The sequence below is a fragment of the Myodes glareolus genome, chromosome 9 (assembly GCF_982192425.1).
Source record: "Myodes glareolus chromosome 9, mMyoGla1.1, whole genome shotgun sequence".
NCBI lineage: Eukaryota > Metazoa > Chordata > Mammalia > Rodentia > Cricetidae > Myodes > Myodes glareolus.
The window spans coordinates 57,165,190-57,189,038 of NC_142034.1; the positions used below are offsets into that span (position 1 = coordinate 57,165,190).

Genomic DNA, 23,849 nt, shown 5'->3' on the forward strand with positions numbered 1-23,849 from the left:
CTCTCTCTCTCTCTCTCTCTCTCTGTCTTTCTCTGTCTTTCTCTCTTTCTGCAATCACTACCTGGAATACCTGGGAACAGGGCTTCCTTTGCCTTCTCCGCTGCTGCTTCCCACGGAAGACAGCATGCAGCAGCCCTTCCTAACTTCTGAGAAGCGCAGAGGTACCGTTGCTCTTCTGGCCCCACCTCAGGTCAGGCCGTGGAAGAGTTTTTTTCTCAGTGCAGTGATTTTCTTAGTCACAGCCACCTAAGAAGGCATACCACTTTCCAGTCCCAGTGTCACCGGGAAGTATTGGAGGTAAATCAGAGCCATGTGTATTTTCAGAGACAAAATGATTGGGAATCACCAAAAAGACAAACTCAAGCAGAGTCATGGCCCCCTGCCTTCTGTAGTCTCAAACCCAAGTGTTGGCTTGATCCCGAGCACGGTCAGAAACCCTTTGACCTTTACTTCCCACCCGAGTCAAAACCGGGTCATCCCAGAATCTCCTAGTCCTTGGTAAGGAAAGGAACTTGGCCCCCCTCTCTGAGGAGCGTGCTCATGATGGCCTACTTGTTGAGCTGACCTCTGGTTAGAGCATTCTGCTCTGTTGGCAGATCAGCATGATGGTTATCCTGGCTTTCCCAACATTTGTCCTCTTTGGGTAAAAGCTGGGTCCACTTGGATGATGTGTAAGAAGTTTATTCATCTCTGAAATAAGGCAGACTGCACCCAAGATAATGGGACTTAGTGGGAGATATAGACCGAATTCTTTTTCTCTCATTTTTTAAATGTATTTTTTTTTACTGTGGCTTAGGGTTGAACCCAGAGCCTTGTGTATGTGAGGTAAGCACTCTGCTGCTGAGCTACATCTCCAGCCTCTGAGCTCTTAAAAGGACCAGACACCAAGACATTCATTTAAACCATGTATGGAGCCCAACCATTATTTACCAGATTCAAGATGTATTTCCCAAGTAAAAAGTGTCGGAGAGAAAACCTACCCAGTTTGAAACAAGGTGTTCCTGAACCGAACCTTTGTGTTTCTCTTATGTGATATTAATAAATAAGCTTTGTAAAACTCTCCCTCCCGACTCCACTAAAGCAATACTTAACCTAGAAGTTTGCTAAAATTTCTAGTCTCAAATGTAGACCAAAAGCTACCCACACACACATACACACAAAAATTACCAATTTAATCTACCAAATCATCTGTTTACTGATATTTCAGTATTAAGCATTTGAAAAAAATCTCCATAGGGGGAATCGTTTCCATGTGGGGAAGAAGGAGACACAGAAGGAGAACAGCCCAACTTGAAAACTAAGCAAATTTTATTGCATGTGGGAAAGAGTCACATGGAAATTACGACTGTCAGGAGCCATGAAAATACACATTCTGCATATCTTCCGCCCTGCGTCAGGGGGGCTCGCTTACTCCTCGCTCTCATGGACCACCATCTAGAGAGAATGTGGATGCTCTCAGTCAGGTCAAGGAGCAGAGACATTTCCTGAAGCCCACTTCCCGCAAGCATTAAGGAGTTGTTTGTATATTTCGGTGGGAGGCAGGGAATTGGAGGGGGGCGGTCCTTGGAAGGATGTATGGAAGCCCACATGAAATCACTCCATAGCGTGAGAGACTGGTCCACTGAAAGAATAAGTCCCCTCTGGGAGCGGCAAGGAGCCTGTGGTTACAGTAATTGCAGACACCTTTAGCCACCTCTAGAGGGTGCGCCTGAACAGCCTCTCTCATACCGGCAGAGGGCGCTGAAAGACAGCTCGGTGGACTAGGATTCTCTGTTTTCTAAAAGGTGGTTTTTTATTGTGAACTGCAGACAGGGATTCTAGCGGCGCTCCACCCAGGCTAGTGACTATAAACAAAGTTCTCTCTCTGGGCTTGGGATTCTCCGGCTGATAAGTAGAGGATTCACTACAGCAACTTCCCAGTCAGAAGGGCCTGCGTCTCTGTGAGCACTTCCCAGTTCAGCTTACCCGGCTCGAGGTGAAATCCCGGGTCTTAGCCCGCAGTTTATTGACTTGCGATTCTGCGATATCGGCACGTTCCTCGGCCTCCTCCAGCTCATGCTGCGCTTTCCGGAACTTGGTGAGATGAACATTGGCTTGTTCATCCTAAAAGCAAAGAGCCCAGCCGGTGAAATCCGCATGCCCCTCTCTCAGGGTTCCCAGTGGGAAACGGGCAGGCCACCCAAACGTCTAACTCACAGCCTCCTCAGCCTGCCTCTTGTAGGACTTGACTTTCACTTGAAGTTTATCCACCAGGTCCTGCAGTCTCAGTACATTCTTCCTGTCCTCCTCACTCTGCAAATGAGAATGTAGAAGTGTCACTAGAGAAGGGCCGTGTCTTACCATGGGCTAGCCAGTCGGGGGAGGGGGCGGTGCAAGTGGTCCATCCTATTCCAGACTTGGAGCGCCATTTGCACCTTGGAGAGAAAGCTCACATCAGGTGTTCTTTCCACCTACCTGGTACGTGAGCTCCTTCACCCGGCGCTCATACTTCCTCAGGCCCTTCACAGACTCTGTGTTCCTTTTCTGCTCTCCTTCCAGCTCAAACTCCAGCTCTCTGATCTGGGAAGATGTTTGGGGCATTATTCTAGAGCTGTTCCCTGAGAGGAGTAGGCTGGGAAGCTAGGCTCGGTGGGGCTTCCCGCTGCAAGTACCCGTGTCTCCAGTTTCTGGATCTGCTTCTTGCCGCCCTTCAGCGCCAGCTGCTCGGCCTCATCTAGACGGTGCTGCAGGTCCTTCACCGTCTGCTCCAGGTTCTTCTTCATCCGCTCCAGGTGGGCGCTGGTGTCCTGCTCCTTCTTCAGCTCCTCCGCCATCATGGCTGCCTGAAAAGCAAAGTGTGTGGGGAAGGCTCGAAGACTGTCTAGCTGTGGAAACCGGCATGCTGGGCTGACCAGAGAACATGCTTGCAGAAAGGACAAAGGGTAAGACCATGAGGAAGTCCACTTCCCACAGGAAGTGTCCTGTTTCACAGGACAAAAACTACACCTGGGATATTAGATAGATAGATAGATAGATAGATAGATAGATAGATAGATAGATAGATAGATAGATAGATAGATAGATAGATAGATGATAGACAGACAGACAGACAGACATAAAATGTGCAAGGACTGGGTGAGAAGCGTGTCCTGAAACTGTCTCCTTGGGACCTGGTCCACACCCCAGGGAGTCTATTTTGCCATCACCACCACACAGTTTCAAAGGATGCTGAGGCTTGGAGGAGATTAACATGCTACCTAGAATTACAGGAGGAGGGGACTCAAGAAGTAAGGATTTGTATTCCTTCTTTCCTTTGAAAGGAAAACGGCATTGGGGTGGTGTTCCCTCAGATGGCAGCAGGTGGCGCCATTGGGGCGGCAGAACCAGAAAGACAGCCTGGAGACCCAGGAAGGTTAGAGATGGGATAGTACCCTCAGAAGGTCTCATTTCCAGACGCCAAATGGAAGAGCACAGCTCTCTAAGGGCAGGAGAAAGGATACTCCCATCCTCCCCAACCCTGCCAGCTTTAACAAGACAGGAGGGGAAAGGTGAGTTTGGCGGGAGATGGGAATGGTCTGGGGGCAGCATGTACACCATGTGTATCCTAAGAGGGTAGACTTCTAGTGGTCATGTCTAGAGCTAAGGGAAAGAAGGGCTTTAATGAGGCACAGTCTCGGCGGCCACGTCGGGGGAGGGGGAGGAAGCAAGAGCCTTACATCCGTGATGGCCTTTTTGGCCTTCTCCTCTGCGTTCCTTGCATCCCTGCTGGCATCTTCCACCTCACTCTGGAGCTGTGTGAGGTCTGTCTCCAACTTCTTCTTGGTATGGATGAGGCTGGTGTTCTAGGGAGGAGAAAGGGGTGTCAAATAGGTGTGTCTGGGGTAGACCCTCGTACCGTACGCTGTGCTCCTGCCCTCACCTGGGTGTGCAACAGCTGCACCCTCTCATTGGCATCCAGCAGCTCCTGCTCTGCCAGCTTCCGGGCCCTCTCTGTCTGCTCCAGCGTGGCCCGCAGCTCCTCCACCTCAGCCTGCAGCAGGTTGGCTCTGCGCTCCACAATTGCCAGCTGCTCCTTCAGGTCCTCCTGGCCGCGGAGAGCATCATCCAGATGCAGCTGGGTGTCCTAGCCAGAAGACAAAGTGTCTGAAGCAGAGGGTCCAAAGACCATAAGCCTTGCCTAGTCTTTGCATATCTGGACACTGGAAAAATCCCCTCACTGGACACTCCCCACCCCAGGGAGCTCCCTCCACCTTCAGCTGTCCCTGGACACTCCGGAGGTGCTTGAGGTTCTCCGCAGCCTGGCGGTTGGCATGGCTCAGCTGGATCTCAATCTCATTGAGGTCACCCTCCATCTTCTTCTTGAGCCGGATGGCCTCGTTCCTGCTGCGCACCTCGGCGTCCAGGGCACCTTGCATGGTCTCCACTGTCCTCTGGTAGTTCCTCTTCAGCTGCTCAATCTCTTCGTCCTTCTCTGCAATCTTCCTGTCGATCTCTGATTTCACCTGGGTCAGTTCTAGCTGAATTCGGAGGATCTTGGCTTCTTCGTGCTCGAGAGCCGCCTTTGAAAGACAAACCCAAAAGGAACAGTTTCTGCGCTGCTGTAGAGCCAACCACACAGCCTTGGGTCAGCAAAGGGCCAAGGAGATATTCCTAAATCAAATCCCATAATAAACAAAACTACCTTAAATAAAATCTCCAACTTACCCTCAGTGCAGAAGTAAAACATTTCATGGTTGTTCATTTATGATTATACACTCAGACACAAAAAGTGTGTATACTCTTCTATTATGAGCAGGAAGCTCTTTAGCAGCTATTTTAACTCCAGCTAAATTTGTAAAATTTCAGGGGTAGACCTATTTTAATGCAATGATTTTCTCCTTTGGCCTCGTCGTCATGCAGAAGGAGCAAGCATCAGAACCATGATTCCACGAAGGCAAAGTGTGTCTATCTTTCTCCCAGGCCCACACGGTTCCTCTGTTCTGGTTTTTACCTCCCCACTCACGCTCACCTCTGCTTCCTCCAGCGCCATCTGAATATCAGCCTTTTCCAGCTCCATCTGCTTTCTGGATTTCTCTAGCTCGTGGATGCTTTTGCCATTCTCCGCAATTTGTTCAGTGAGATCCGCTATCTCTTCTGCAATGCAATACGTTCCCGTTGCATTTGGATGCCTCTGGACAGGTTCCCGGGATTGTCAAGCACCCACTAAATGCCTTTTGCCAGTCCTCTATGACTCTAGAGACCTCTGCTTCCCAGAGATAAGACACTGTATAGAGAAAGACTCGAAACAACAGCTTTTTGACAATGAACATTCCTACAGGTGCATCCGTGGACCCATGTGGAGGAGCCTGTGAGTTTCGCCCATCCCCCCCCCCCCCCACACTGGTCATGATGGGTGACACGAAGGGTTTTCCAGTCTCAGACCATTTGCCTTGCTTACGTTCTAAGTTCTTATTCTCCCGTTTCACAGTTTCAAGCTGATCCAAGGCTTCCTCGTAGGCATTTTTCAGTTTGAAGAGCTCGGTGCTCAAGGATCGAGACTCCTTGAGAGCCGCCTCCAGCTCTGCTTGGCTCTCCTCACACTTCGTCTTCCACTCAGCCAGTACCTGCAACAGTCAAGGAAGGCTCTTTGCCAAGCTTCTAACAGAATGTCGCCACTGAGGTGACTGTTCTCAGAGTTAGGGGCTTTCGACTGTCTGCCTGCTCTAGATTACTGGACAAGCTAAGGTTTTAGTCTGTGAACTTACTCAAGATAATCAATCAGTAATTATTGTCATATCCAAAAGGCAAATAAATTCTTAAAGAAGAAATTAGCCAGACATAATCATCCTTTTCTTAATTTAAAAAAAAAATGACCCTGAACTTCCCAGAAGTATTTCATTAAAATGTTGGTTCAAATAACACTTGTCTGTCACAGGGAGGGACCCAAGTCTGAGTCGCAGTCAGTCACCTACAGACATGGGTAATATAAGAAAATGGAAAAGATTTTGTCCTTAAGAACACTGTGGAAATTGGCTCACTGCTAACAGTTGCCCAAAGGAATTTCTCCTCCACCCTATTCCCAGTCCCCACCACAGTTGGAGAAACAACATCCTGGTGAAATTCAGGAATCTTTCTAAGACCACAGCACCAGAGTAGGGCTGAGTAGGGGGCTGATCTCTTCCTCCCACAACCCCCAACACCCCTATGCCGTGGAGTTCGGTCAACACGGAGCTGCCCACACCTTGTCAAAGTTCCTCTGCTTCTTGTCCAGAGCAGCAGCCATGGAGTTGGCTCTTTCCACATCCACCATCAGGTCCTCCACCTCCCCCTGCAGCCTCTGCTTGGTCTTTTCCAAAGAAGCACATTTTGCATTCACGGCCTCAACTTGCTCCTCCGAATCCTGAAGACGCTGGGCGAGCTTTTTTCTTCAAGAAAATGAGAAGGGAGCAGGTACTGGTAAGTTTCAATTGTCTTGAACATCACTGCTCATCGAGATGGAGTCATTTATCTGCCTGGCTCCTGTGCCTCTGCACATAAACCCCAATCTACTCAAAGTCTGTGATCAATGGCCCGTCTCAGGTCTAACCAGGATCAAAGTTGATGTCTTAAAGAATTAGGACAGGGGCTGGTGAGATGGCTCAGTGGTTAAGAGCACTGACTGCTCCTCCAGAGGACCCGGGTTCAATTCCCAGCACCCACATGGCAGCTCGCATCTGTCTGTAACTCCAGTTCAAGAGAATCTGACATCATTATACCAATGTGCATGAAATAAAAGAAGTTAAATAAAATTTGTTTAAAAAAAAGAATTAGGACAATATACACATGATGAGGAAATGTCTAGTAACAAAACAAGTTCATTAAGTTCATCCCAAGTCGCTCTAAAGCCAATATATTGAGCCATAGGTTCACTTAAAAGTTCTAGTTAGAGTCGCCTACTTGGCCTCCTCCAGCTCCTCCGTGCGCTGGATGGCGTCCGTCTCATATTTGGTCCTCCACTGGGCCACCTCGCTGTTGGCCTTGGACAGCGCCCTCTGCAGCTCAGCCTTGGCCTCCTGCTCCTCCTCATACTGTTCCCGCAGCAGGTCGCAGTCGTGGCGGGAGGACTGCAGGGCGTGGGCCAGCGCGTTCTTGGCCTGAAAAAAAAATCAAAAGGCACCCCAATAGATTAGGACTGTGTGTGCCACCCAAACCAGGTATGACCTGCTATCACCACCGACTGAATGAAGTTGCTTTCTTTCTTTTTTTTTTTTCAATCTTGCTTTTAGTTTGCATGTGCCATTTGAAAATGGGACCGAGGAAGCATCCTTCAGAATGGGTACCTTGCTCTCCTCCTCCAGCTGCCTCTTGAGCTCCTCTATCTGTTGAGTAAAGGCTTGCTTGCTCCTGGAAAGTTGAGATACGATGCTTTCTTTTTCTTCCAGTTGACGGCTCAGCTCACCTGTGTCAGGAAGGAAAGAGCTCATTCATTCATTCATTTGTTCGTTCATTCACTTACTCACCAAGGGTAAGACGTCGTGGTAATGGGGTAGAGGACAAGTAAAGAGGTGGTGGCGACCCCCTCTTGAGAGAGTATGGGTGTGTCCATGAAAAGGAAATGCCATTCTAATAAAATGCTGTTGTAAATCACAGGAAGCTAGGCGTGACCCCTGCCAGCGACAGATAAGAGAACCTTTATGAATTTGAACATTGCCAGGGGCACGTCTTCACCACCCCTAAGTTGGCGAAGGATTTCAGGTGTGTCATGAAGGAAAACACTTAGAACCTCACCTCTAGAAATTGGAAGTTAGAGTCCTAGGTGAATATGATCAGCTGGGGTATATACAGAAGTTAGAAGGGGGGGGGAGCTTATGACCCTAGAAGGCAGTTCCAAGGGTACCATAAAACTTGCTTCTTTTCTCCTTCTGCTGCCTATGGCTGCAGCAAAGACCCAATTGTTCTGTGGCAAGGTGCCAGAGCTGGTTGGAGCTGCATTTCCTGAGTGAAGGCCCAAATTGTTCCCTTAATTCTTCCTACACCATGAGCCTGCTGTGTTCAGTCCACTTCTGTCTTCACTCTCTGTGATTCCTAAATGTAGCCACTGGGTAGGAAGTAGAAAGGTCTCTCGCTGGTCTTCCTCCTGGTCCTATCCAGGTTTTGTGAGATGCAAGTTCCGTTTGCTTCATTTTTTTATTTTCACTAGACCTGATGTTCTCCTGAATGTTTGTAACAGCCTATTATATGGATTGCTTCCATCCCCTTTCTCCTGAAATGTATTTTTAGAAATCCTCCTTTCCCGGGTGTCCTAGCAAAGACCTTTAACACCAGAACTGCGCAGGCAGGGACAGGCAGGGGCAGGCAGGTCTCTATAAGTTTCAGGCCAGTTAATGTTTTTGAGTGGGACACTGTCTTTAAAAGAAAACAAAGCAAAGCTAAAACAAAACAAAACATTCTCTCCCCCAAAAGGAACTGCCCCAGCTGGGAGAGCCTTCTGATCTCGGGTTGCAGCATCCTAGCGCATAGCTCACCCGCCTCCGTCTGCAGCCGGGACTTCTGGGTCGTCAGCTCACTCAGGCTCCTCTGGGTCTCCTCATTCTTGCCCCTGGCCTCACTTAACTGGTCCTCCAGAGTTCGGCATATCTTCTCCAGATTGGCCTGAGGATTGGAAGGGGAGGGAGGTCTGCAGGTGGCCTTAGGCTGACCCACTGCAGGTGTCCTCTTTGGATCTGCCCAGCCGGCCCCTCACCTTGGATTTCGACACGCTCTCCACGCTGCTGGAGAGGTCGTCAATCTCCAGCTTGAACTCGCTCTTCTCCTTCTCCAGCTTCTGCTTGACGCGCTGCAGGTTGTCGATCTGCTCCGCCAGCTCCGCGGTGCTGTCCGCGTGCTTCTTCCGCAGGGTGGCCACGGTGGCCTCGTGCTGCAGGGTGGCCTCCTCCAGGTCCCTGCGCAGCTTCAGGAACTCGGCCTCGCGCTTCTTATTCAGTTCTATCTGAGTGGAGGTGACCCCTCCCGCCTCCTCCAGCCGCTCACTCAGCTCCTCCAGTTCGCGGGCATAGTCGCTGCGCTGCTTCTCTGTCTTGGCCCGGGTGGCTCTCTCTGCCTCGATCTCTTCCTCCAGTTCCTCGATGCGAGCCTAAAGGGGGCAGCCAGTTCCCGCAGGAGACTCTCAGAATCGCTATTCACAAAAGCTAACACGGCATCCGAGTAGGTGCCATCAACCCACGAATGCATGAAGAAAACGTCCTTCACTTAAATACTGGCATACTTCTCAACTATAAAAAAAACCGAAACCCTACCATTTTCAGCAAAATGGAGGACACTAGACACAGAAAAACACATAGTGCACATTTTCACGTGAAGAATTTAAGTCAATCTGAATATGAAACAGTGATTGTTGAAGGCTAGGAAGGTGGGGAAAGTGATTAAGAGGGGGCTAGCTGAGTTAGGGCACACTGGATGTGTGATGAACTAGCACACGGAAGCCCATTAATATATAAAAGTAGTTCAAAATGCTGCTGCTGCTGTTGATGATGATGATGATGATGATGATGATGATAGAGCAGATGAGGTTTTATTCCCACCAGATAGATCTGTTCATGGATGCCTCCCCCCAGAGAAACATAAATGCTGCTAGTTTTCCTCCAAATGAATCTTTCCTGCCTCAAGATGCTCACTACCCTGGAAATTTCCCCATTCACCTCCTTGCATTTTATTGCAAGTTTGGGGAACATGGTCATCATCGTCCCCACTACCACGCCAGCCTGGCAGAGTTAGATCCCATGAGGCTGGCAGCCGCACGGTCCTGCAGCACCTGCTCTAGACGGCTTTGCACAGACACCACCCATGGGTCTGAGCGATCGGCCAGGCCTTGCAAGAGCTGCGAGCCTCCTACCTGCAACTCTTTGATTTTCTTCTGAAGCTGAAGGCTCAGTGTCTGCTCGTCTTCCACTTTGCTTTGCAGCTGACAATATTCAAAGTCCTTCCTGCGGTGGGACACAGAGAATGCGTGAGGATGGGCTCCCCAGCGGCTCACAGAACAGAAGCCATGTTTGGGGAGGGGGACATACTTCTTGAGCCTCTCGTCCAGCTGTTGCTTGTCATTCTCCAGATCCAGTATGGACTCTTGGGCAAGCTTCAGGTCTCCCTCCAGCTTCCTTTTGTTTCTTTCCAGGTCCACGCGTAGCTTCTTCTCTTGTTCCAGGGAACTCTCCAGCTGCAGAAGGCATCATTACCCCTTTAGGATCAAATGATTTCCAAGGGGGCAGCCCCACCCTGCCCCTGCCCAGGACTCTTCCACCCTAAGGTTCAAGACTCCTGAGACTGATGCCCGGTGCTCACGTCATCCACTTGCTGCTCCAGCTTGCTCTTGAGCTTGCTCAGAGAATTGACCTTGTCTTCTTCAGCCTGGAGGTCATCCAGGGTCTGCTGGTGGGCCTCTTGGAGGGCCTTCTTCTCCCTTGTTAGCTTGGCGATGGTCTCGTCTAACCCAGCCAGTTCCTCGGTAAGGTTTTTTACCTAAAAGAAGCCACAAGCAGTTAGAAGGGGAGATGGAGCTTGGTTCGAAGTGAGTCCACTGAGCTGAGAGAAACAACAGAAGAGTGATAACCTTGTTCTCGGTGGCATGCTTCTCCTTCTCCACCTTGGCCAGGGTCAGCTCAAGGTCGTCGATGTCTTTCTTCAGCTCTGAGCACTCGTCCTCCAGCTTCCTCTTCTTGGCTGTCAGCTCGGCGTTGATCTCCTCCTCGTCCTCGGCTCTCTCAGTCACCTCTTTGATTTTGGCCTCCAACTGGAATTTGGCTTTGATCAGCTGGTCACATCGTTCCTCGGCGTCCAGCAAATTTTCACTTTCCTTTAAAAAGAAATAGCAATGCCCTTTAAGGAGCGAAGGGTTGAGACACTGCTGTCATTCATTCTATGAAAGTCCTCTATGAGGCACTTCAAGTAAAACCCAGCACCCACCCAAGACCCACCCTCATTAAGTCAGCTTCCCCAAAACCATAATCAAATCTGGAATACAAAAAAAAAAAAAAAAAGCAAAATTCCTCAAGACCTACAGCCTGTACTTGAAGTTGCAGGTCATTCTTCTCTTGTACCAGAGTGACCAGCTTTTCCTCCAGCTCCTTCCTCTTTGCCTCTGACTTGGCGAGCTCGTCTTTGGTTTTCTGGAACTCCTCCTTCATGGTGGCCATCTCCTTCTCAGTCTCTGCGCTCTTCAGCAGGGGTTTGATCTTGAAGAAGAGTTTCATCCAGGGCCAGTGCTTCACATTCATGAAGGCACGGATGTTGTACTGGATGCAGAAGATGGATTCCCTGGAAACAAAGAATGGATCATGTGGTAGAACATCATGTTAAAGCGTGCTGCTCTTTTTATGTTACATTTGTTTAACTCTGCAAAGCTGTGATTCCTTGCCTATCTAAAACACCTGATGGTCTAATAAAGAGCTGAATGACCAATAGCAAGCCAGGAGAAAGGATAGGCGGGGCTGGCAGGCAGAGCAAATAAATAAAAGGAGAAATCTGGAGGAGAAGAAGGAGCAAGAGAACATGGAGAGGAGGACATCAGGGTCAGCCACCCAACTACACAGCAAGCCACAGAGAAAGAAGTAAAGAAAAGGCATGTAGAAATAGAGGATGGGAAGAGCGCAAAGGCAAAAGATAGATGGGATGGTTTAAGGTAAGAAAAACTGGCTAGAAACAAGCCAAGCTAAGGTTGGGCATTCTTAAGAAAGACCAAGACTCCATGTGTGATTAATTTGGGAGCTGGGAGGCAGGCTCCCTCAAAAAGCCAAAAGTAAAGAGTAAATCAACCAACTACAGATCAGCAAGATAGCTCAGCAGGTAAAGGTGCCTGATGCTAAGGCTGACAACCTGATTCTGATTCCTAGGCCCCACAAGGTGGGGGCAAGAACTGACCCCTGTAAGTAGCCCTCTGACCCCTACGAGTTTGCTTTGGCATACATGTCCACACACATAAACACGAAAATAATTAATTAATTAATTTGAGAAGAAAAAAATTATTGCTCATCCCTACAAGGGATTCTCTCGTTCCCCTTCTCCCAAAGAGCTCATACTTGAAGTCCCGGCTCTACCTCCTTTGCATCATCTTCTGGAACTCCACACGCATGAGAAACCCTCTGCACACAGCTTGCGTCCGAGTGATCAGTTTGGCCAAGCGGTCATCCCGCATCTCTTCCAGGGTTCCAAGCAAGCCAGCCTTAAAGAACACCTTCGGAAGAGAGGATAGGTAAGAAGAACGAAGCATCCGGCTCATTGTGTTGAGAGGACACAGAGGCTAACAGCATGAGGCAGAACCCATGTGTTACCTTCGTGTGTCCGAATTTGTACTGTGTGTGGTCGATGTCAATGGAAGCCAGGAGCTTCTCGCAGGCTTTCTTACTGTCAATGAACTGGCCCTCGGGGATGGCACTGGCATTCAGTACTCGGTATCTGCCGTTGTGAACACAGAAACACAGACTGTTGGCAAAGACTGGTGATCATAGGCCTCTCTTCCTAGAGACCTGGAAGCGTCATTCCCAGGAAGCAAAGAAATCTGCCCACAGACACATCTCTAGAGTGTAACCTGGAGCAGAGGCCTTGGGGGCAGGGCTTTCTTTCCCTCTACTGTTAGAGATCAGACACGTTCCTAAGGAATGCGGAAGATGCAAGAATGTGAACCTTGACCAAGCAGTAGGTCATTTCACATAGAAGACCAACCAGAAATGCTCTTTTAAAATGGGTCTTTACTTGGGATATGTCTTCCTTCCAACCCCAGCCCATATCCATGTCAAAGGACAACTGTACCTTTGTTTGAAGTCCCCGTACAGGATCCGGTTGGGGAAGCCCTTTCGGCAGATGCGGATGCCTTCCAGGACCCCATTGCACCGCAGCTGGTGCAGGACCAGGCTGTGTTCCATGGCCCCTGAGAACACAGACAAGATACCTGAGCATCCCTGGGAAGCACTGGTTGCACTAAGCAACCGCCAGAGGGCTGGCGGGTGTCTCACCTGGGGTCTTGGTCTCATTGGGTATTATACAGCGCACAAAGTGAGGATGCGTGGTTCTTAAGTTGGACATCAGCTTGTTCAGGTTTTCCTAAAAAGAAAAAAAGATGTCCTTTGGCAGCCTGCTATAAACCTCCACAGAGACAAATACATGCACGGTGGAGAAAACACAAACCCATGGCTTCAACTTGAGAACTGTGATATTAACTCTGTCCTTAAATAGTCCCAAAGAATGGACATTGAGACCACGGGCACAACTTGGACATTCCTAGCTTGAAAAATCTAAAATGTACTAAAACCTAAAAATTGCTCTCTTTTTATAAGTCTGAAATTGTTTGAGGACCAACATGACAGACAGAAAAAAGTCCCACCTTATGGAGACAAAGCAGCAGTAGGTTTCAAATATCAAAATTACCTTCATCCTACCTGTATAAGGCATATATGGAATACAGATGGATTTTGTGTTTAGAGTTGGGTCCCATATTTGAAATCTCATTATATATGAATTAGTAAAAACAAAAAAATCTGAAGTCTAAACCTTGCTGGTCCTCAGGACAGGGAAATGTGACCCCCCCCCCAATCATCTTTCTTCCAGGTTTCAAGATGCTCACCAACCACAGAGTGGTTTCCCAAATCAATACAGAAAAGTGTGTCTGTCTCTTCCAGGGGCCTGGAGTACTAACCTCAGGTGTCCTAAAGGCAGCTAGATAGTCAGAACTGAGACCTGGCTTCCACAACTGGCCACCCCTGCTCGTTATAGTACAAAGTGGAAAGAAATCTGGGTCCCATAAGTGTAGTCCTCATGGGTAGGCATTCAGGCTGTCTGCTGGCCTTCCTCGCTGTCGGCCCTCACTGCTGCTCAGGCAGCACCGCTACCCTTGACTAAATCAAGCCTAGCACCTCAGCACTGCTGCTCCTGCTGTGACTCAAGTGAACTGAGGCTGGATGAACTCGAGAGTTTCCTACCCTGAAAAGTGCAGAGACCGTTTGGAAGGAAGAGCCTTTTTTCTTAGCGACTTTCTTCTTCCCACCGTCGGCTGTAAGACACAAAGGGGGTCAGACACTGTGAATAACTCTACCGAGGCTTTCGGGTGTGTAGGAGAGGATGGTGTGAGGACAAAGCCCCACCCCCATGTCTGGAGTCCGTTGGTTACCATCTGTTGTAGCAAAGGTGGCATAGAGATGCGCTAGGAGCCTGTTGGAAGACTTCTGGTACAGCCCTACTACGGTCTCATTCAGGGGGTCCTTGTTCTTCTCCAGCCAGCCTGAGACACTGTAGTCCACGGTGCCCGCATAGTGAATCAGGGAGAAGTGGGCCTCGGCTTTGCCTTTGACCACCTTAGGCTTCTGGAAGTTGTTGGACTTTCCTAGGTGCTGGTCGTACAGCTTGTTCTTGAAGGAGGTGTCTGTCGCCTTGGGGAACATGCACTCCTCTTCCAGGATGGAGAAGATGCCCATCGGCTGGATTGAAGGTGAAGCAAAGGCATCTGAGTTATGTATACATGAGCAGCAGGATACACAGGAAGGGGGCTCAGAGCAGACGAAGCGGGGAGGGGATACCTTCTCGATGAGCTCGATGCAGGCGGCCAGGTCCATCCCGAAGTCGATGAATGTCCACTCGATGCCTTCCTTCTTGTACTCCTCCTGCTCCAGCACGAACATGTGGTGGTTGAAGAACTGCTGCAGCTTCTCGTTGGTGAAGTTGATGCACAGCTGCTCCAGGCTGTTATACTGAAACATGTATACAATGTTTCATGTATACATTGAAATACAATGTTCACATGAAAAATTAGACCTCTTTCAAAACGAAACTCCGTCAGCATTCTCCTTGTGGATCAAGTCCCACCTGCTCATCTGTGGTTTCAGAACCAGTCATGATTCTTTGAAGCCTGGCTCAGACCACATCTCCTCTGGAGAGCTTTCTGGCTAGGTGTTTCTCCTGCCTCTGGGCATCCCTTGGCACTTCTTTGGGGTTTATGCTTCTGCATGCCCTGCAGGCTTCTGTTCCTTCTCAGCTAACCTACAAGCCTCCCTTCTTCTCATCTGCATGACTGCCACCTGGTAAACACTGATTGCACCTTTGCTTCTAGCTCGGAACCTGCCAGGTAAGTCGATCAACCAGTTCGTGATTGACAGCAGACGTTTCCACTTCTCTGCCTCTGCGTTGGATTTTTCTCAGTTTTGCCTATTTGGTGATATCCTTGAAAATTCCACTTGAAGGAAGTCTACAGCCGTGTGTGTGTGTGTGTGTGTGTGTGTGTGTGTGTGTGTGCGTGTGTGCAGAGACCAGAAGACAGCTTTGAGCATGTCATTCCCCAAGCAACATTCACCACCCACTTCTTTTTAATTATTTTTATTTTGAGACAAGATCTCTTATTGACCTGGAAATTTCTAGTAGAGTAGGCTGAATGACCAGTGAGCCCCAGGGGTCCACTCTTCTCTGCATCTCCACTGCTAAGACACACCACCATGCCCAGCTTTTTTTATTTTTTTAATGCATGTATTCTGGGCATCACATTCAGGTCTCCCTACTCTCGAGGCAGGCACTTTACTGACTTAAACCTTCTCCCCAGCCTCTTCACTGTCTGAAAACAATGTAAACTGTCACGCTGTGCTATTTCCCTCCTACCTGACTCGCTGTTTCTATCCTTCCTGCAAGAAAACCATCCTGGTGTCCCGCTTTAGGGTTATGAAAGCTCCCAATGCAAAGATATAAGAAAACATAAACAACACCAACCTCAAAAATTTCAAAACCCGCAATGTCCAAAACCCCAATGAAGTGTTGTCTTGGGAGCTTTGTATCCAGTTGCTGGTTGATCCGAGTGACCATCCACAAGAAGAGCTTTTCGTAAACGGACTTGGAGAGAGCATTCACGGCGTGGTGAACCTGTGGGAGCAAAGGCCAGCAAACGCGAGTAAGTCGGCAGTGACCAACAGGGCCCCAGGGCCCTCCTGGCCTCCAGGCAGCCCCTTACCTGGTCCACGGTTTGGCCCTTTGTAACATACTCATTCCCGACTTTCACTCTGGGAAAGCACAGGGCTTTGAGGAGGTCTGAAGAGTTCAGGCCCATCAGGTAAGCTGTCTTGTCGGCCACTGGTCAGAGAGAAAAGACCATGTTCAGGGAGGTAGCAGGAAAGCCATCCAGATGTTCCATCTCAGCATTTCCGTATTTCCCATCCCTTAAATATCTGTGTGGGTCAGTGACTCTACATTACTCAGAGAGAGTAGAAGACTTCGTGAAGTGGCAGGGTTTGGTTCTAGAAAGCCCCAGCCAGTTCACATTGCATCTGGAATAAGACCTTTCTAAAAATCCAGCAGAAATGAGTGGAGGGGCCAGAGAGACGGCTCAGCAGGTAGAGGCAGAAAACACCACTCCTGGCATCTGAGTTTGACCCCAGGGACACATGTCGTGAAAGGAGAGAAATGACTCCTGAAACCTGTGCATTGACCTCCACATATGAGCTATATATAGGGGACATGCGTGCGCGCGCGCGCACGCACACACGGCGGGGGAGGGGAGGCAAACAAGTTTGTTTTGTTCTGACAGTTCCTTATACTCATTGCAGGCTCAGAAAAAGCTCATCCACCTTCCAGAGGGGAAGAAAGATCAATCATTTTCAAAAGAGGCCCTGGATGGCCCCAGGGGAGTGACCCCTCTGCTCGGGCTTTCTAGCCTGCTGGGGTGACAATGTACCTTCGGTGCCATCTGGTTCAGCTTGCTCCTCTCGCTGCTTCTGCTTGAACTTCATGTTCCCATAATGCATCACAGCCCCTGTCAGTTTATAAAGTCCAGATTTCTCCTCTGGAGTGAAGCCCAAGATGTCAATGGCACTCTGCAACAGAAAGAACAGTTTGTCTATCCATTACCCTCACCGGGGGGTGGCTCTCCCACCCTCCTGTGCTCCTTCTTACGTCTGTAGCCAACAGCTCTTCAGCATCATCAATGCTGGCCACCAGAATCTCACCCTGGCTGATGAACGGGTAGTCGTAAGGGTTGGTCGTAATCAGCAGCAACTCTGAAACGATGAATGTTTGAGGAGTTCACACACGTGTAGTGAAAAATTCACCCGGTGGAATTGTGCTCCTGAACCCTGACCTGGGACATCAACCACTGGGGTCAAAGTTGAATGTAGAAGTAGAGCACTCTAGGGTCTAGACAGTTTCACGTTGCTCAGGTCACGACAGAAAATCTATGGGAACCTTTGTGATCCCCCATGCCATGTAAGTGGAGAACTCTAGAAAGAAAAATGTCTGTCTTTTTGCACTGCAAATGAGCACTGCATGCCAGCATAGGTTGGGGGCAGTGAATAAGGAAAACTGGACGAGTGTGTGCCAGGACAGGAGCCCGGACTGGGGAAAGCCTAGGCTGATTCAGATAGCCTTTTCTAAAGTTGGCTGGAAACTGGAAGCCTGTTTGTACGCTGGATCCCAGGAGGCTTAGCTGGGGCAGATGGAAAATAAAGAAGGTAGTGAGCATAGAGGCCTCTATCAGCTACAAACCTAGAAGCAGAATGACTCTCTCTAGCTGGGCTGTTGTCTGAATTATGCCGGCCTTAAGGAACTAAGGTGGTTCCCATGTTAAAACACAAGGGGGCGCTCAAGGACCATTAAGCACTTAACTAGTCAAAGCCTACCAGAGTCAGCCTCAGGCCTCCATATGCACAAATGTGCACGGGCATCCACAGACACACATGCCCTCCACACACATACTCACATGAATATTACATGATAATTTTGAAAAACGGTACCTTTGCTGCCTGAAAACCCACATCTCATGATATAAATCTCCATTGACTGTAGAGTCACTTATAGGTATAACTAACTCTCCTGGGTCTAATGGGCCAAAAACCCAAAGCCAATTTCCTCCCCACCCCGATCCCCACCAGCACCCTCCCCCACAACCCACCCCCTACCCTGTGACCTCACCAATCAGCTCAGGCTTCTTGTTGGAAAGAATCTGGTAGAAGATGTGGTAGCTCCTCTCAGCCTTCAGCTGGAAGGTGACTCTGGATTTCTCCAGCAGATCTGGAACGGAAGCACAGGCCTGTGGTCCACACTACTCCCCACAGCCGTGAGAGCTCACTTGTCCCACTGAGCCTACTTACAAGTTTCAATATCTGCAGAGGCCAGCTTCCCAGTGGTGCCGAAATGAATGCGGATGAATTTGCCCTGTGGGGAAGGAGAGGGAGACTGGATCCTTTCTGTGGCTGAGAAGCTTCCTCTAGATCCCTGAGCCCTGCTCAGAGGAACCTCTCCCATGGTAGTTTGAACCGAAGTGTCCTGTCTCTCTTCCCTCACTTCCATTTGGTGTGTCTGCCTCTTCCTATGCTCCCCACATATTATAAATGAAATAACCAGGATGCCAAACCATGTTGCGTCCTGCTGACAGAATTCTTCTTACTGTGCTTAAGGCAATACCCGCAGCCTTTCTCAGGGCTAACGCCCTTGTGAGTGACAGGTCTCTTCCCCCTCTCTGTTTCCCCTCTTGTCGCATGGGTCATCTGTGGTAGTGAGTGTTCCACACACCATTTCCACCTTGGGGAAACGCTCTTTCCCTCATCCCCTTCCTTACCCAGCAGCTTTGGGCTCGTATACCCAACCCCCAGAAAGCCTTTACCATCCAGCCGTGTCTGCTGGGTACCTGGTCCCCAGTTTCTCAGTTACAGCATCGAGTTTTTGAACCTGACTGTCCTGCAAGCCAAACACCCGGTCATACTCAAGGGCAGACTCACAAAGCGGGAAGAGTTGTCGTTCCTCACGGTCTTGGCATTGCCGAAGGCCTCCAGCAGGGGGTTGGCGCTGATGATCTGATCTTCCAGAGTCCCCTAAGCAAGAAAACCAGAGAGGAAGGGAGTGTGTGCTTGTAAGCCTCAAAATCAGGGGCTTCAAAACATCGTCCCCTGCTCTGCTTTCCCGGCCTGCCTGGCTTCCTGGCTGCTCCAGCGATGCCAGGCTTTCCCTCCCTGACTGGACGACTGAAAGACCAACCACGTCTGCAGCCTGGCCTCCTCGAGACACTTCCGCAGCTCTCTTGTACTTGTCAGCAGTTGGATCTCTCGAGTGGCAGGCTTTAATTTGACCCTCCAGAGAGTTAGATTGCTCACACTCCTCCCACATCCTTGCAGGACCCCGAGTCAGGGGGTATGAATGCCTCCCAGCGCTCTCAGGCCGTTGTCTGTGAGGCTACCCTGAAGGAACAAGCTCCCAGACTTGCCCCCAGATCCACCCTCTTACAAAGTATTGGCGTCTCATCGGCTAAGAAATCACAGGATCTAGACCCACGGTCAACCACATGCTGTCCCCCGGGCTCTTGCACCCTTCCCCACCTTCATTTTGGAGTCCTTCTTCTTAGCAAGGTCCCCAGTGGCTGCAATTGTTGCAAAGTACTGGATGACCCGCTTGGTGTTCACAGTCTTCCCGGCCCCGGATTCTCCGCTATTTAGAAGGACGGAAAGGCAAAGAAATTAGTTCTGTTCATAAGATGTCACCCAGTGATCTTCCGCACTTTTGACACACAGAGAGGAAGAGGACCTGGGCTACTGCTTTAGTTGATCCAAGCATGGGCAATCCCAGTTTGGGAGGCTTTTCTACCCATTCCCAGCCTGTCTTTTCACCAAGGGCTTTGATCTAAACTCTGGTTAACGAGCAGAACTGAGAGATTACCATCCTTGGCCCCAGCCTCCACATCTCCCTGAGCAGGGGTACTCACGTGATCAGGATGGACTGGTTTTCACGATCTGTCAAAGGAGAAGAAGACAGAGCTGATGGCTACATCCAAAGAGGTTTTCTCTGCCTCAAAAGCAGTAGGCCGCACTACTCCGTTCGTTTTCCCTTTATTTATTTACTTATTTAGTTTTCATTTGTCTGTTTAGTCATAGGTGGAGATAAAGAGCTTCTGTCCCTATAATGAGACTCGGAAAAGTGAAGCCACAATGAAAACCGAGGCCTCTTGTCCTCTGAGGTTGAACCATTTGAGATGGTCAGTCTTTGTTTCTGGTCCCTAAGCAGATTCATTCCCGATAGTCTAATCAGTATCTACGATAAATGCAAACTTCTCACCCTGCCTCCACGCCCCAAGGACCTAAAGCCTCTTTTCCTCCTTGCCCCTCCTTCCCTAGATCCTTGTTCCAGAGTGGACCTGAGCCTGTCTAGTTCCCACTCCCTGTCCCCATGCTTTCTCCTCGAAAGCACACCTGTCAGCATGAACTGGTAGGCATTGTCAGAGATGGAGAAGATGTGGGGCGGGGCCTCCTGGCGCTTTTTGCCTCGGTAGCCATCCACCACCTCGGGGTTGTACACCGGCAGCCACTTGTAGGGGTTGACAGTGACACAGAAGAGTCCTGAATAGGTCTGTGGGAGGAAAAAAATTCAAATATGCATACATACATACATACATGTTATATTTATTATATGTATAGACATATATTACATGCATATGTATATTATATGTGTTATGTGCATATACATATATAGCTGTGTATATTGACATTGCCTTTATTATTTTCCCAGGCTTCTTTTGATAACTCATAAGGAAGAGATTTCTATTGATGGATGAAGCAACAGAAATTCAAAGAGGAAAGTAGCCAGTCCTCCCACAGTTAGTACCATGCTGACCCCATTGAGACCTCAGCTTTCTTGCTCTTCGGACAGCTCCACCCTTATTTCCTTTCTCCCCACCTTCCTTCCTCCAGCCCCCCCTCCCATCCTATCCATCTCTAGCCTTTCCATCTTTCTTGTCGCTCTCTTCCCTACTCCATTTCTTCTCTTTGGGCCAATCAAAGAGGACTCTTTCGAAGACTGCCCTCCCCCGACCTCACCACATCTCTGACACCCCAGGAAAACCTATTGGCGAGTAGCCACTGACATAGATCATCCAGGACGTGTAGCGGTCCTTGAGGTTGTACAGCACAGCGGGCTCGTTCAGGTGCGTGAGCATGGCCATGTCCTCGATCTTGTCGAACTTGGGGGGATTCATGGCGTACACATCCTCTGGTTTAACCACCAGGGTCTGAAAGGGAAGAGTCATGAGGTTTATCTAACCTTGGCAGAGACCGCAAGCCAGGTGAGCAGAAAAAAATGCCTGGGTGACAGTAAGGGAAAACAAGGGGACCGTGGCATGTGGTGTGGGACGGCATGTGTTCTTTTGATTTTCTCTATCTGATGGACCTGGAGTTAGGGGGTAGAGAGAGAAGTGATGGAAGAGGATTTCTAAGGGCCGAGTGGGGGCCCGTGGCACAGAGTGGGAGCCAAAGAAAGCTGCTTGGCTGTGGCGCTGGCTGTCCCTAGTTCTCCTACCTGCTCAGAGAAAAGGGCACGTCTGCAGAAGGGACAACAGAACATGAGAGGAGCTCATGTCACTGTGTCCCTGGGCTGGTGCCCACAGGGTCGGCCAGCTTCGCTGCCCTGTAGAACGTAGAAGCCGCTGCCCAGCCTTGAGATCCCCCCCACTCTGTCCTTCTTCCTTCCTTCACCACCTTCCTTACTCCTGGGGAAGAGCTGCTGGCCCATCCTCCCCTTTCTACAGCATGCCTACATCTCTGCTTTGAGAGAGAAACTCCCACCACCAAGGCCTGGGCCTTCCTCTGTGGAGAGCCTGTAGATGGGCCTGTCAGCCCCTGCCCTTCTTTCTCTTTGGAGCGAGTCTGAAAATAGCCAGTCCTTGAGCAGTGTGGGCCAGGAAGCTGCTTCTTCCCTGCCTTCCTTAAGCCTCCCTGGGCCATATGTTCTCCCTAGACCCAGTGATAATCCTTGGTGGAGTCCAGCTTCTGCCTCCCATCCTGCTCTGGAAGCCTATTCTCGGCATCTTCATCTGGAATATGTAGAGGTTCATTCCGGGAACGTCCATGTTTGTCCTGTTCCTTTTCCCCCTGCTCTCCTGAATGACGCTATTTCCTTCATCTCTTTCATCTTCTCTGTCTCTGACTCAGCGTCTGCCTCCGTCACATACACCACATGAATCCAGGACCCTGCACGGGCTGGGCCAGTGTTCTAGCATTGAGCCGTATCCGCGGCTCTTTTATTTACTTCTTTGTAACATTTCTGGATACAGGATTTTCTCACATCCCAATTTTCTCCCTGCCTTCCACAGAATACAATAGGCTCAGCTACCCATCCCTTTCCAGATACAGCGAGTCTGGTTTGGGTGTTGACCTTGTGGTCCTCTAGGGTCCCTTACCTCCCTTGGTTAGATGACCATTGACAGACTGGGGGAACCTACAAGCAGTGGGTATCCCAGAAGTACTCATCCCTTGAGACAGTGAAGCTGGTCCTCTGGCCCAGGACAATGCAAACAATGACAAAGACACCCAAAACTAAATGCTTCGGTAAGCCACCAGTGGGCCTATCTCCCATCTGGCTGTTAGAGGCCAGGGCATTCTGCTTTCTCCCAGTGTCTGGATACCTAAGGCTGATTCGGCAGCTGAATTCCAGCCCCAGGCTCTGGCTGCAGAAGTGGGTGGAGGAGGTGGGGATGTTTATGCGATGCCACATGAGGAGCTGGGTCAGAGCAGAGGAAGAAAAAGAGCAAACACCTTACCCTGTTGTCTTCTGTCTCCACGGTGACCTTCCCATCCTGGCTACTCTTAATTTTCCCCTTGGCATATTCTTCCTTTGAGTCAACCACAAAGCAGTAGGTTTTGGCGTCAAAGGGCTGGTTCTGGGCCTCGATCCTCTCCTTCTCCGACTTGCGGAGGAAAGGTGCGGCGATGCCAAACACTTCCATCTCGGAGTCACTACTCATGGCGCCAGCTGCAGAACAAACCCAGCAGTCAGAGCAGCTGCTCCTGGCCGGACAGCAGGCAGGCAGCCTCCCGCCTACCCTAGTATATCAACCTGCCCGCCCCGCCTTCCCGTCACCCCCGCCTTCGATGGAAGCCTCTCTCAGACTGGGTCAAGGAGGTTTGGGCTGGTCTGTCCATGCCCAGTGGGGCTCCACACAAGAAGTCAGCCCTGGGAAAGTGGAATCAACTCATATTTGTTGCGTTGCTACTGTATGCTGTGGGCTTAAATAGAGTCCGTTTAATCCCAATGTCTTGATTCCTTCAATCTGGTGAAGGGACTTTTAATGCCACTCCTGACACTCCATTTTCCTCTTCTGAGATGTGCATATGGCAGACAGAACATTAAAAATAAATATCATGGAATAAATAAACAAATAAATAAAGGCATTCCTCATAGAGAGAACACTGAACAGCAAATGGAAGAGGCAGTTTTGAACTGTTTTGAATCAAGATGGCTTCTTCCTTCCACACTAAGAATAGACAGAAGGCCAGGCATGGTGGTACATGTCTTTAATCCCAGCCCTCAGGAGGCAGAGGTAGGTGGATCTCTTTGAGTTTGAAGTCAGCCTGGTCTACCTAGCGAGTTCTAAGCCCTCCAGGGCTACAGAGTGAGACCCTATCTTAAAAAACAAATAAAATCATAAGGAAGAGATGGGAGTCTCTGGCTGCGGCCCTGGGGAGGAAGGGCCCTTTCTCCCACTCCCTGAAGTCTAGTGTGTGTTTAAGCTCTCTCTGGGATGAGGGAACTGGGTGATCGGGATTTCCCTGAAGATTTCCTGCAGCCCAGGGACACAACTTGATCCTCACCTGAGTCACACACCCACAGGACAGCGGAGAGCAGCGGCAGCTGTGGAGCTATGGGACCTGCAACAGCACAACACGGAGGCTTAGACGCAAGGTCTGCTTCTGTGTTCAACCACACCTTGAAGGGACTCAACTCACACACCCTGAGGCCTTCATGGCTATAAAGAGCCTTAGCCCCAAAACAAGCCAGAGGAGCAGACAAGTCATGCCTCTAGCTAGGCAAAACTGCTAACTGCCTGGCAGGCAGGCGCTCCCAGCCCAGTCTGACGGTTTCTTCAAACTGCAAGATCATCTGACTTGAAAAGGGCACCAGATTCTAAATGGACT

At 49.7% G+C, this 23,849-nt stretch overlaps 1 protein-coding gene across 1 annotated transcript; it reads right to left on the reverse strand.

Moving 5' to 3' along the window:
• Positions 1–1,290: 1,290 nt before the first annotated feature.
• On the reverse strand, positions 1,291–23,608 carry LOC125409351 (myosin-3). The gene is made up of 40 exons (XM_087910513.1): positions 23,526–23,608; positions 22,475–22,686; positions 20,804–20,947; positions 20,133–20,289; positions 19,649–19,676; positions 19,266–19,374; positions 18,672–18,764; positions 18,045–18,108; positions 17,866–17,964; positions 16,852–16,955; positions 16,634–16,772; positions 15,914–16,032; positions 15,676–15,825; positions 14,499–14,669; positions 14,093–14,399; positions 13,905–13,975; positions 12,942–13,029; positions 12,739–12,856; positions 12,261–12,384; positions 12,027–12,163; positions 10,992–11,247; positions 10,544–10,786; positions 10,276–10,452; positions 10,005–10,150; positions 9,830–9,920; positions 8,681–9,070; positions 8,463–8,589; positions 7,278–7,396; positions 6,895–7,091; positions 6,200–6,383; positions 5,417–5,582; positions 4,988–5,112; positions 4,230–4,538; positions 3,899–4,102; positions 3,696–3,821; positions 2,652–2,822; positions 2,455–2,559; positions 2,197–2,292; positions 1,966–2,103; positions 1,291–1,434 (listed from the first exon to the last, which is right to left on the reverse strand). The coding sequence occupies exons 2-40, from the start codon at positions 22,676–22,678 to the stop codon at positions 1,408–1,410; spliced, it is 5,823 nt and encodes a 1,940-aa protein (XP_087766639.1). The 5' UTR covers positions 22,679–22,686; positions 23,526–23,608; the 3' UTR covers positions 1,291–1,407.
• Positions 23,609–23,849: the final 241 nt, after the last annotated feature.

Bases quoted from the DNA above. Each gene is read 5' to 3' on its own strand.
- LOC125409351 (XM_087910513.1), bottom strand. From the start codon at position 22,678: ATGAGTAGTGACTCCGAGATGGAAGTGTTTGGCATCGCCGCACCTTTC. The intron at 18,109-18,671 runs GTGAGTCTGCCC...CCTTCCCCACAG, and splicing joins ACGACAACTCTTCCCGCTTT to GGCAAATTCATCCGCATTCA. The intron at 14,670-15,675 runs GTTGGTGTTGTT...TACATGTTTCAG, and splicing joins CGGGTTTTGAAATTTTTGAG to TATAACAGCCTGGAGCAGCT.